The sequence below is a fragment of the Verticillium alfalfae genome, genomic scaffold (genome assembly GCF_000150825.1).
Source record: "Verticillium alfalfae VaMs.102 supercont1.17 genomic scaffold, whole genome shotgun sequence".
Classification (NCBI taxonomy): domain Eukaryota; kingdom Fungi; phylum Ascomycota; class Sordariomycetes; order Glomerellales; family Plectosphaerellaceae; genus Verticillium; species Verticillium alfalfae.
In genome coordinates this window covers 91868-104552 of record NW_003315022.1, presented here as the reverse complement: position 1 = coordinate 104552, position 12685 = coordinate 91868, and the positions used below count along the sequence as shown (strand labels likewise).

The following is a 12685-nucleotide window of genomic DNA, read 5'->3' as shown; positions in this document are numbered from 1 at the left end:
CGACGATCGGTTTTGATGAACACAATTCAACTCCTGGCTGGCTGAAGGGTTCAACCTGCTTGTACCATCGCCGTCGTTTGGGAGGAAGGTTTGGGTGTCACTCTTATTTGACGAATCGCGACCCGGGAAGAAGGGGAGGAGGACATCGGGCTTTTAGGAGTCGAGGCCGTCTTCCGGGGTCGGGTGGTGTCCCAAGACAGGCAGATCAAACCAACTAACAAAAGTCTGACACCATCGGACGGAGGGTTGCCAGGCCCAGCAAGGGCGTTAATGGCGTATCTAGTGGAGATGGCTCTCGTTGGCTGGCAGTCCATGGGCCAGTGCCTGGACCTGAGCCTCGATCTGCAAGCGACGCCTTAGCTCGTCCCCATGGCGGAGTTTCTTCACGAGGAGGCGTCCTCGGCAGCTACATTTGGACCTTGTAGCGAGCAATTCTCGCGTGGCAACTAGGGATTTGGGAAGGGAGGCAGGGAAGGCGACTTGCCGACGGGTCATGGCTCACAGCACTGTCAGCGTAAGGGATCGTCTCACGGCTCACCAAGCGACCGAGCCATCGTTCTGTGCGTCTCGCGATTTTCTCCGGCCGGCCGGCGGTCGGCTGGTACCCAGATCATCAGCCCTTGCTGTTCCCACGCAGCCGGCATAGCGATTCGCGAAAACGTTAAGGAGGGATCGACAGTTCTCAGGGGTAAGCGAGTGCATCATGCCCCATCAACTCATGGTGGTCCCATCTGAAATTGATCGATCGTATCCACCAACACAATGACAGCGCCGTGGACGGTTACAGGCACGAGTCGTTCACCATGTGGTGGCTTTTGACAAGCGGTGGCGATGTGGATGCGGCAAGCATCCCACGAGAGTCAAGCAGAAGCGGCAGAAGCGGATGGAGGACCCTTTGACAAGTAAAGGATCATTTGATAGCCAGTGTGGAACGACTTCCGTTGTTCGCGAGACGACTTATCGCGAAGCCAAGCAGGTGGAAATGAAGGAATTACCCGTACCAAAAGCTCTCGCCTTGCCTCTCAGCCCCTCGGGGCGTATTCCCCCAGAATGACTCGCGACAAGTCCAGCTGTCGCGACCGTGCGCGCCCACCCCTCATGTCATTATTGAACCGGTGCCCTGGGGGCGCGCCCGCTGACAGGGTCTCGGACGGGCAATCATCTCGGTGGATCGCTAGTCTTCGACTTGGCCTTTGTGGTTTGCTGAGGAGGCTGGAACTTAGCTCACGACGAAGAAGCTGCCAGGCATTCGGCAGTCGTTTAATCCGAGCAAGACAGTGCTCGTAGGCCAATTGCCGCTGATCCTGGCGCCCACGACCCGGATTATATCGCACATGGCATGGGAAGTTGAGCGTCCCATGCGATTACTGATGAACTCCCTCAGTCCTTCACCGTCTGCGACGGAATCTTACGGGTCCGGTCTGTACAGTCCAGTCCGAGGGCGGGACAAAACGTCAGTCGCTACCAGAGCTCCAGGACGCCTGACAAGTCCCACGACATCAGACTATTCCGAGCACAAATTTTCCGATTCTGTCTAAGGAGCAGCGGTACCCGTCCCGACGATCGACCCCACACGGCCCAAATGAAGCTTTAAGCTGGAAGGGAAATGACCGTTTCTGCTTCTCGTTCTCGATGCAGAAGAATTTCAATCATCCAGTCCAACTGGAAAGTGTGTATCGCGGAGTGTGGCATGTGTTGTGGTGGAAGGAGTGAGGTGAGGCTCAGTGCAATAATAGGATATAATCAAAATGTTCCTGCTCGATTGTCAACCATCCGAACTGGTGTAATGGCTAACATTTGACGCTCTCACCGTCAGGCTCAGGGTTCGATTCCCTGGTTCGGAAAACTTTTGCCTTTGTTCGCTACGATATTCAGAAACCGCACGGCAAGATCTTGTTTTGTTAAGAAAACTTTTGAAGCCCTGATTTTTGTGATGACTCAAATTGAGTGCTTTGTATTGCCACCCAACGGTTGAAACTGACTGTTATGGTATGAAATCTATCCGTCGCTCTTGATTCCCCGTCCCATCCTACTCCTCCTTCGCCTTGAGCATTGTCTGAGTATACTCGGATCCCACCCGGAACCACCACCCCGAAATGAGTATGACGAGGCCCCCAACGACGACGCAAGTATAGTTCATGTTCTGGACAGTGACCGGCTGGACGTAGGGGAACGAGAAAAAGACTATAGCGAATGTGAGCCAGCAGACCGTGACTGTGTTCACGATCAGGCCGATCCTATTGCCCATGTGGAAAACGCCACGATGCATGTTTCTCCGACCGGTGAGGAGGTTCGTCAGAATCGGAACCATGTAGGACATGTTGTTGATCGTAACGGCAGTGCCAAGCAACGAGTTGAAGGCTGTGGACGATCCGAGGTAGAGGCAGCCGAGGAGCGCGACGACTGTAGTCACGGCAATCTGCGAGTTCAGAGGGATTTGAAGTCGAGGGTGCACCTTGGCCCAGCTAGGTGAGGAGAAAAGTCAGTGACAAAGCCCTTGTCTATGTCATTGGGAGCGACTCGACTCACATCCTGGAGAACGGCATGGCGCCATCACGAGAAAAGGCCCAGAAAACACGGCCTGTGCTCAATTGGGAGCTTACGACGCAGGGGCCTAGAGCGACGAACAAGATGAAAGTCAAGCCGAACGCGCCTCCTGCGTGCTGCGTGACTTGACGGAAGAGCTCCGCCAGCGGCAGGCCGGTGTTGTTGGTGGTAAGTGCGTCAAAATCCTGGATAGAGAACATGAGGGTGATGAGATAGGTGATGCCAGTACAGAAGGCAATGATCAGGGTGATTGCGATCGCAAGAGGAGCATTGCGCGACGGCTGGTGTCAGACGGAATTAGCTGTCTGCTTCATATGATACCTTTTACTCACGGGCGACTTACGTTGGGCATCTCCTCGGTGATGTGAGTGACACCATCCAAGCCACCCAGACTGTACAGAGGGTTGACGAGACCGGTGATGAAGCAGATGACCTGGTTCTCCCAACCGGTATTGTTGATCCATGTCCTGAAGACAAACTCTGCACTTCGGTGCGTAGGTGCACACGCCGCCACGGTGATCAAGACTACGAGCCATCCGATTTGGAGGTAAAACAAGGAGAATTTGTTCAGACCGGGAATAATGCGGTTGCCGAACATGACGATGCTGGCAGTGATCAGGTTTAGCCCCTGATACACGATGAAAGTTTGCCAAGCCTTGATTTCAAGGGTTTCGTTGTACAAAGCAATCAATGCCATGAGAATCTGGGCGTAGATAATGTTTGTCGAAGCAGTGGTGAAAATCCCTCAAAAAATTGTCAGTGAACAGCGTTTCCTCGCATCATGTATGTCATGTCATACAGCCAAGCACGCTGAACCAGCCTGTGAAGAAGCTTAGGGGGCCGGTGGCCCTCCGTGGCGCCACAGCAGCGATCCAGTGGTACATGCCTCCCTCGGTCGGATACGAGGAGACAAACTCGGCCAGCGAAGCACCGAGGAAACACTGCAGAGTTGTGACGAGGATGAAGCCGTAGATGACAGCGCCCGGGCCGCCAGCTCCAATCTCGGTGATCAGACCCAGACCCAGACCGGTCCAGGAAATGGTCGTCGTGGAAGCAAGGCCAATCAGGCTGAGGGTGCTAAAGTGTCTTTTGAGTTCTTGGGTATGGCCTTCGAACCAATCAATGTTAGAGCTTAGAGTTGTCTTGTGTATCACGATGCGACACAAAGTCGCAACAAGGGCCAACCTACCCATTTGAGCGAGCCGGAGCTCATCGGCGTCTACCATTTCCTTCATGTCGGTCGCCTCCAAACTTCTTTTGACACTAGGCGCCGCCACGATGTTGCCGTCGGGAGAACTCATCAGGTTTATCGCACACTTTCGGCTTTCTGTTGTGGAGGCAGGGGCGTGAGTCTGGGGTTCTACCTTGTGGAATACTTCCTTGAGCCACGAGCAGAAACCGGGCACATGGGAGGAGTTATAGTTGACTCAACGAGTATATCCGACAGGTCGCGCCGTCAAACATTGTGCCGGTTCACCGACCCCGTACTCAGTGTCTTGTGCCGGATGTTCGGCACACTTAGCTCTATCGTCGCGTGATACGTCTGCAAAGATAATGAGCAGGTCTATGGACCCGACTCTGGGTTCATTCCCCGTTGGACCCTAGACCCCTATCGTGGGTTATCTGGGTCGTCCCATGAGGAGCCGCTATCTGGGATGGTTGGGCATGAGGGGTACCCGGCAAACCCGGACCGGGTCGATAACTGCTGTGAAGCAGTTCTCCGACCTCCCACATTGTGACATTGTCGGGTCACATCGCGTGGATCCCCAGAGCCGAGGATACTCCTCTACAACAAGGAAACACGACCTCTTCCCCCCGGAATGACCGATGACGGCGGCTCTTGCGGGGAAGGTTGGGACGAGGCCCACAATCACGGATATGGGCTTTATCCTTGATTCTTGGTAATTGTGGGGTGCCGACGATACTACCAGGCGACGCACACGACAGTTTAACCCATTTGGTTACGATCGTCGTTGGTATTTGAAGCCATGATGCCCCTGCTTGACGTAGCATCCGAGCTCGCTTCACCGCACTCTGTTCCTTAGTCCTCTTCTTCGGTTCCTGTCAAAAGCTGCCAAAATGCGTTCGTCTCTTTCTCTTATGGTCCCCTGGGCTCTGGTGGCCCTGACGGGTACTGCTGCAGGCGCCTCGTCGTACGTTGAGTCTTTGACACCTGAAGCGCAGGGCCTCCTTTTGGAGTCTATGAAGTGGATGGACGACTACTACGACGCCAATGCCGGTTACTTGTATGACTTTAGCAACTCTGCTGCTCTGCGGCACGAGACTAGAAGCTCTGTCTGGTACGCTTTGGGTCTATTGGCTCGAAATGAAGGCAATGACGCTGCCGAGGCCGATAAGATCATTACCAATACCATCCATGGCCAGTACAGGGTCGAGTCGGAAGAGTGGTAAGTCAATGGTCCTGATCTTGTGATATTGTTTTGGGCCCTGACACACTGTAGGTTCGGTAACTACCAGCAGGAGCCGGAGGAGCCTTATGTTGGAATTCCCCAGTATCCCCCATCCATTTATGGTACTTGGGACCCCAACTGGCGCGGCTTCGTTGGCACCACCTTGGTCATGGTGATGGAGGAATTTCCCCATTTAGTGAGCAACAGCACTCAGGGCCTAATCCTTGAGTCGCTCTACAACGCTACCAAGGGCGACGAATACCGCTTCGGAAATCTGGACAAGACAAAAGACAACCTGTATCCCGCATACAGCAATCCCGTAAGTAACATGCAGTCTCGTCTTCGGGCACTCCGTTGACACATGGACCAAAGTCCATAATGCGCGCGTTTGTCTCCGGTTGGACCGGCCGCCGTCTTAAAGAGTGCAACATGACTAGGTCCGGAGAGAGGTACGCCCAAGAAATCATCGATCTCTTCAACCTCGACAACACCCTTTCCGAGTTCAACTCGGGAACCTACACGGGTGTGTCCCTTTTCGGCCTCGTGTTGTGGAGCAAGTATCTGCCGGAGGACTCAGTCATGACGAAGAACGGCCCCCGCATGATCGAGCACACCTGGAAGGCTGTTTCTGATCTCTGGCACCCTGGCATGAAGAACATGGCTGGTCCCTGGGATCGTTCGTACGGTTACGATATGAACCGCTACGTGAGCCTGATGGCTTTGTGGTTCTGGACTCTGATCGGCAAGGAGAACTCTTCGTTGATTCCCAAGGTAGGTCGAATCGTGCTCGCGATTGTCTGGCCGAATAGATAACTGACCTTCACAGCCTCAAGTCATGTCTCACGCGGCTGATTACGCCTGGGCGCCCCTTTTTGCCGTTCTCGCTGATGCGCATAAAAGCCTGGTTCCCGAAGACATTGTGTCCAAGCTCGGAACTTTCCAGGGCGAGCACACATTCAAAGCCACAGCCTCATATCCTCCATTCGATAATGTTCCTCGTAACATCACTACCTGGCTGTCAGAGAAGCTCACTATCGGTGCTGAGTCTTTTGACGAGATCGTGATCGGCGGCCCAGCAAGGAACCAGGAGGCGTTCAACCCTGCCGTCATCCAGTGGGACACCGGCAGCCAGATCGCATTCATCTCTGTAAGACCTGGTACAGGCTCTCTTGTTCTCAATTGCAGGACTAACATATTCTAGCTCTACCCCACTGAGAAGGCTCTCGACGTCGAGGTCAGCCCTAACAAGCTGAGCCTAACATACCCCTACGGTACCGCCAGCTCTATTTTCAGCCTTGTTGTCGCCACTTTTGCCAACAAGCCTAACGTTGGGGGCTGGGAGGACGTCCAGGGTCTCAAGGTCGAGGTCTCGGGCAACGTGAACGAGACTTATGGTCTTTCATTCGCTGGCGCCTATGGCGGCAGCGACTCTCTTCTTCGCGACTTTGAGTTCTGGAACTTTACCTACTCGATGCCTCCGGGTTTTGTCGGAGTACCGAACATTGTCCTCGACGTCAATCTCCTGTGAAGCGCAGACTTGATGCCGAGGAATAAATGAGAATAGGCGTCTGCGCCTTTACATAGTAATCGATGTTTGAAATTACATTGTGTGCCATCAATCCATGATGATATGGGGACTGCCATTCTTATTTGTGACGAAGCGATGAGCGACTCATCTTAGGTATGTTTCGGCAGCGATGCCTCCCTGAACACAAAGTGCCACACATTGAGTGTCAAGATATGTTTCAACGAGTATCAATGTAAATCTCAACTTGTTTTCCCTTCGTAGGAAGGTCTTTCATTTATTCATCCATGTTTATGTAGTCATGCTAGTTGTGGCGAAAGCCGTACACGACGATCACGACTTCGTGGATGCCCATGCGATCAATGCTGCTCCCACACCGCTCCCATCTGCCGCGGCGCCCATTCGTATGAGCTTCTCGCCTTCTATTCCGATTGCCGGAATTTCCTTCAACGCAATTCGAATATGAGCTTCAAAGCCTGGGAAGAACTCAAATAGCGATCCGTCAACCCCAATGTCAATAATGCCCTCCTCTTGTGACGGTTCATCCTGGCCAACGGAACTGGCATAGCCCGAGTCTGATGCCTCCTCGTCGGTGGCTTTGGGTTCATCCTTGCTTTTGACGAGCCAACGGCGAACACAGCGGACGAAAGAACTGTGGGCTCTGCGGAAACTCGATAAGAGACGCGCAAGAAGGGACTTTCGTGCAACCGGTCGTTTAGCGATCTCGGCCTTTTCTGACCTGCTGTTCAGTCGGCCTGATTGGACCACGATGCCGGCGATAGCAATCGCAGATAGCCTTGCAGCCCTCCGTCCGATTGATGCTGCGATAATCTGTAGCGCCGCAGCATCCTTTACAGAGACTTGACTGGCGTCGAGAATCTTCACTATCTCCTCCTGGGCGCTCTCAAGACCTGGGCTTTGGTCCCGAACGAGGGCAGATAGAAACGAGCTGTCGATTGAGTACGGTAAGTGTAGACTAGATGTCAAAGGCACCGTCATCTTGAATATTGGCGTGGTAGATTGCATCTCTATCAGTACAACCCTTCGAAGGATCTCCCCTAAGTAGAGTCCCGAGATCCGTTTCTCGAAGTGTTGATCGTCGGGGTTTACTGAGGCGCCATCAAGAGCTTCGTCATAAATGGTAATGGGCAAAACCGACAGCTCGTTGTCGAACCCGCCCCATTCTGTGTTGAGCGCCATGAACTCCGCCGAGTCAGCCTTTGAGAATTCTGGTTGTGCATGCAGCTTTTTGATATTTTGAATTCTTTCAACATAGGCGCCATTCGTTCCTGTGCCGAAAATGGCACCCAGTAAAGTCTCCGAATGGCCAGGCGAGGCATATGCACGAGCGGCCAACGTCCCTACCGTGTCGTTGACAAGAGCTGCTACTTCGAGCGGGAGATGAAGACTGTCGAGAGATTCTTGCAGCATAGCACACGGGTCGCGCCCGATAGCATCTTCTATGCTGAAAGCCTTGGTCCAGTACATCAGCGTGCCTTTGTTGATGGCATGCTGGTCGAAAGTGAAGCTGAACGTAAATCCCAGGGAATGAAGGTGTTGTCGTCGAAGTTCATCAGTAACTTTGCCATCCATAGTAATCCGCCTCCAGGAAGCTAGCTGCTTGGGCATGTGCTTCTGCATGAACGCCTCGGTGTGTCTTGCAATGAAATCGAAGAGGCTTTTGTACGTCTTCGACGTCATCAAGTCGGCGGGGATTGCGGTCTTGGACTGAGTAAGAGTATGAGTGGAATCGCCATGCAATTCGACAGAGCAAACTCTCAGGTTGGTTCCACCCAGATCAATTGCAAGAGAAACACCCTTCTCCAATCCATTGGGTAACTTGGTAACATATGATGGAACTTGAAGCAGTGTTGTGCCATCTTGTAAGAGGCCATCTCCTAGGTGGGTGTTAATGGAAACTACAACCCAGTCGGGTACAGTCATAGACGATGCATACCAAGTTGCTTGACGAAATGTTCAGTGCCTCTTGATAAGATCTCAGAAGACACATCGAAGTGCTGAGCAATGGCTTCTGCCCTTACCGTTGGGTCTAGGGGCTGCTGTGTGGCACCATCGTGATGCTTGGCGGTGGACATCACGAACAGCCTGTAGGCATCCAGTCGCGCAGGTAGGTTGCGATAATGGAGGAGACTTTCGAAGGAGGCTTATCGAGAAAGTCGCAAGGGCTCAACTCAGTCCATTCCATCAAGCCAACTACCTCATCCATGCTGTGCTGGTTTCCTTCTTGATAGGCTTCAACCCATTCCCTTAATTGTACGTGAACAGGGAGAATCCGCCTGTAAGCACGTAGATCCGGCAAACCCGGCCCGGTCCCAAAGATAGGCGTAAATCAACTGCCACCCAATGGCGAGCCGAGGTGATCGACCGTCGGGTGCCCGAGTCATTCTTATCCGAGCTCATCACCGAGCAATAAGATTAAAATGTGGACGACCCGGCCGAACCGGAGAGAAAAGAACGAAGTCTTTGCAAAACTACCGGCAGCTCCTCCGACTTGAGCAGTACGCGATCGTCTTTGCACGTTCACGTTCCCCGCGCAATCCACAATCCTGCCAAGCGATGACACCTCTTCCACTGGGACCCAGCGACCAGGATGCGTCTGTGATTGGGGCTGTTCCAGAGGCCCAGGCTTCGGTGAAGTCGCGGAAAGCTTGTGGTGAGGCCGGCCCAAGTTCCATTCCAGCCTCGCAAATGATGCTGACCGAGGCCCACCAGTGAATTGTCGACGTCAGAAGGTTCGCATTGCGATGCTGAATAATCCGTTCTTTGCCACGCGGTCTGACCAGATCGGGCAGATGAAATGCAGAATTGACCAGGGTCCATCATGTCGAAGGTGTTTGCGAACCGGCGTGTCTTGTGTGTTTGTGCCTCGAGCTAATGTATGTGCCCTCATGAATATCGCCAACACGATACCTCGTGCCTTTTTTGATATGAAGAAGTTTCTCACATGAACGCACATGGACTTTAGGCCGCTGCGTACACCGAAGGATACACTCCCGGTGATGCATCCCATCGCAATGAAAGATCATCACAGCTTAATGAGAGCATACTTCGTCGGCTACAAAGGCTCGAAGATCATGTGGGGTTGAATGCTCTAGGAGAGAATGGCCGCCACAACGAGACACAAAGCGGTACTATGTTAGAAAGTCCGGAGCCTGAGGATTCTTCCCTTCGACCACTGCGACCTGCCATTCAAGTGCTCAAGAATACATGCTCTGCAGGCACCACCTCACTGCTGTGGGAAGAACCACTGATCAAGCGACTTTGGCTCAGGTGAGTAATTAAAAGTCGTCATCTATGAGATCACTTCATCATGGCACTAATCCAGTGTGCTTTCAGCTTTCACGACACAATGCTCGGGCTGCACTTTCTCCCCACCAAACAGACCTTCTCATCACCAACGCCGTTGATGCTAGCTGCGATGCTATACTGTTCAAGTATGAGGGGGTCAGATGAGGTGGTTGTACATGCTGCTGAGTACTTCATTGTCCTGTGCAATGCCATTGCGCAGCTATGCATGCCCTCCAGTGAGATCGGAAAGGTGCCAAAAGACCCAAGCGCGGCCGAAGAATGGGCATTTCAGACAATCCTGGGGATCATTCTAGCTGGTCTCCTTCGGGAGGGCGTCAGCAAAGAGACAGGGATATGGATCTCTGTCGCATACCGCCTGATTCTTGAGCATTGTCCCCCTCATATGGATGAGAAGTCGCTAGAGTGGCAGAGATTGTTTACTGGCCTGCAGGTAAGCCACCTTGGATAACGCGATGTCACGCGTTTGGCAGTGGTAACTCATGCTCATGAATATTACAGATTGTAGATCTGGAACACGCCTCCATTCATCTTTCATGCCCTGTGATTCCAGTGATAGCACCATTTCCCCGCCTCCGCATAGCTCAGCAAGACCAACTCTACAGGCTGTCACGTATGATGCACACAGGCCTGACCCATTTTACAGGCAGGGGCCTGCCCACCATCTGGGCTTGCTTCACGAGCGATACTCCGACAACGTCCGACTCATCGTCGTTCAGTGGTGTTGATGCCGCCGTCATCAGGGACTGGGCCCGACAACTTGATGACTGGTTGGTGGAATTTGGTGCTCGTAATGAGGAGGCAGATAACCAGAGCAAGCTCACGTTCCGGCAATACGTCCTCCACCGCCTGTTGGTTCTCTCAATCTACCTCCCAGCCCGCGGTAGCGACTTGTTCTCCAACACAACACCCAAGGAGCAACACGAGCTTCTAGTCTCCGCTCGGGCGGCTGTCAAGTTGCAAGTGGCCGACTCGTCTATATGGTCCAACTTTGACCTTGTGATGATTACGTGGGCGGCATTGATCGTGATCCAAGGGGTCGATGGCGGCGTGGGTGAGCCTGATGGTCAGTTAGCACCGTACCTACACCTTGCGATGCACGATTTTCTGACGAATGCACATTAGATCTCGAGAATGTAAGAGTTCACCTAGGAAGGCTCCGGGAAAGCCCACGAACACAATTCCAACCTCCATGGTTTTCTAGCCGACCGCCTAGAAACGAAACTGCAAGGGCTGAGCACGCCTCAGATGGGCGATGCCATGAGCTTTGAGCCAGATGGCACCTTTGACACTTCTTGGTACATATTCAACCAGTCTAGTCTCGACGCAGGCTTTGACATGTCCTTTTTGGATGGTCCTTTGCAATGAGGAAACTCTTTCTGGACATATGCGGTATTCCGACTTTCATTTGTCGTTGCAAACGCAAGCTGGACCCAGCCTCATCGCAGGTGCCGTGCTTGTCAATCTAGGTAAACAATATCCAAAATTGTCCAGGGACAACCGGGATAGTAAAACGCCAACTCCTCAATCAAGATATAACCTCTATAGCACTCTCGTCTGGCGCCTACTTTACAGAGGGCTCAGACTTTAGGCCACGTCCCGATCCTCGATGACATGCTGTCGGGGGTCAACTCAACCAGGTGATCATCAGCCCAAGCCAGGCCTGGTGATTTGAGGTCAGGGGTCTGGGGAGGGCTAGCAAGCGAACATGTTCGAAGTCGTAGAGGAAGTTTCTGCTCAAAGCCCCTGCCAAGTCCAACCTTCTCGATGCTCTTGAAGTACTGCAAGAGCAGAACGTCAGAATTAGGTCATGACTATGAATCAGGAGTTCTTACCTTAACAGTCTTAACCTGCAGCTCCAACGAAGCATCCTCATCCGCAACAATCATGGAGTATGGGTGCAGCTGAAGGCAAGAAAGAGTCCACATGTGGTTGACACCGCCTTCGACAGCCTTTTGCAGCGCCAAGGCTTTGGATGCGCCGTTGGCAATGATCACAACCTCCTTGGCCTGGAGCATTCCTTCAGCGAACAAGCAGAGGCAGAAGCCAGACAGGATTGACATACCTCCATGATGGTCTGGACGCCTACAGTCAGCGCCATCTGGGGGACTTTCGAAATATCGCCGTCGAAGAAACGTGCATTAGCGCGGATGGTATCCATGGCCAATGTCTTGACCCTCGTGCGAGAGGCCAGACTGGATCCAGGTTCGTTGAACGCAATATGCCCATCGGGACCTACACCGCCGAAGAACAGCTCGATACCACCGACTTCCTTGATCTTGGCCTCGTATTGAGTGCACTCCTCATCCAGATTGGACGCATTGCCGTTGAGGATGTGTACGTTTTCAGGCTTGATGTTCACATGGGAGAAGAGGTTTTTGAACATATAGCTATGATAGGACTCGGGATGGTCCTCAGGAATACCAATGTACTCATCCTATGATGGACGATTATTAACAAGGATCGGGGGCGCTGGCTGAGTTCGGACGCACCATGTTGAATGTCTTAACATTCTCGAAAGAGATGCGGCCGGCTTTATATTCTGATACCAATATCTCATATACTGCCGTCGGGCTGCTTCCCGTGGGAAGGCCAAGTACGAAAGGCTTCTCTGGGGTAGGTTCGAACGTTCGAATGCGATCTACGTGAGGGAGTCAGACAGTGCTGAAGGCTCGCCATAGAAACTGCAAGATGGAAGGTAGAGGCCATGTGCATACCCAATATATACCCCGCGACGTAGGCAGAAGAAGAGCTATCGTCTGGCCTGACTATGAGTCTCATTGTGAAATGTGGGTGTAAATGAAAATGACAATGAAGGTGTTGTAATTTCGGACCTCAGCTGGTCAAGTTCCCGGATTTGCAGTGATTCAAGGGT

The 12685-nt window shown here is 52.7% G+C and overlaps 5 protein-coding genes and 1 non-coding gene across 6 annotated transcripts; 3 read left to right on the top strand and 3 right to left on the bottom strand.

Moving 5' to 3' along the window:
• The first annotated feature begins 1772 nt into the window (after nucleotides 1–1772).
• VDBG_15215 lies at nucleotides 1773–1844 on the top strand. The gene has a single exon. It is a non-coding gene; the product is annotated as a tRNA-Glu (tRNA).
• A 185-nt stretch (nucleotides 1845–2029) lies between these two features.
• On the bottom strand, nucleotides 2030–3848 carry VDBG_09878 (choline transport protein; the record flags this gene model as incomplete). Its single annotated transcript, XM_002999792.1, has 5 exons — nucleotides 2030–2465; nucleotides 2530–2828; nucleotides 2891–3291; nucleotides 3347–3655; nucleotides 3737–3848. 5 exons carry the CDS (start codon nucleotides 3846–3848, stop codon nucleotides 2030–2032), a joined length of 1557 nt encoding a protein of 518 aa, XP_002999838.1.
• Nucleotides 3849–4626: 778 nt separating this feature from the next.
• On the top strand, nucleotides 4627–6567 carry VDBG_09877 (conserved hypothetical protein; the record flags this gene model as incomplete). Its single annotated transcript, XM_002999791.1, has 5 exons — nucleotides 4627–4955; nucleotides 5010–5277; nucleotides 5331–5729; nucleotides 5785–6105; nucleotides 6160–6567. The coding sequence occupies 5 exons, from the start codon at nucleotides 4627–4629 to the stop codon at nucleotides 6484–6486; spliced, it is 1644 nt and encodes a 547-aa protein (XP_002999837.1).
• A 249-nt stretch (nucleotides 6568–6816) lies between these two features.
• VDBG_09876 (glucokinase) lies at nucleotides 6817–8730 on the bottom strand (the record flags this gene model as incomplete). The annotated part of the gene is made up of 2 exons (XM_002999790.1): nucleotides 6817–8381; nucleotides 8441–8730. 2 exons carry the CDS (start codon nucleotides 8577–8579, stop codon nucleotides 6817–6819), a joined length of 1704 nt encoding a protein of 567 aa, XP_002999836.1.
• Nucleotides 8731–9853: 1123 nt separating this feature from the next.
• VDBG_09875 (conserved hypothetical protein) lies at nucleotides 9854–10935 on the top strand (the record flags this gene model as incomplete). The annotated part of the gene is made up of 2 exons (XM_002999789.1): nucleotides 9854–10243; nucleotides 10312–10935. 2 exons carry the CDS (start codon nucleotides 9854–9856, stop codon nucleotides 10933–10935), a joined length of 1014 nt encoding a protein of 337 aa, XP_002999835.1.
• A 455-nt stretch (nucleotides 10936–11390) lies between these two features.
• VDBG_09874 (glucosamine-6-phosphate deaminase) lies at nucleotides 11391–12591 on the bottom strand (the record flags this gene model as incomplete). Its single annotated transcript, XM_002999788.1, has 5 exons — nucleotides 11391–11591; nucleotides 11646–11819; nucleotides 11876–12247; nucleotides 12303–12451; nucleotides 12528–12591. 5 exons carry the CDS (start codon nucleotides 12589–12591, stop codon nucleotides 11391–11393), a joined length of 960 nt encoding a protein of 319 aa, XP_002999834.1.
• Nucleotides 12592–12685: the final 94 nt, after the last annotated feature.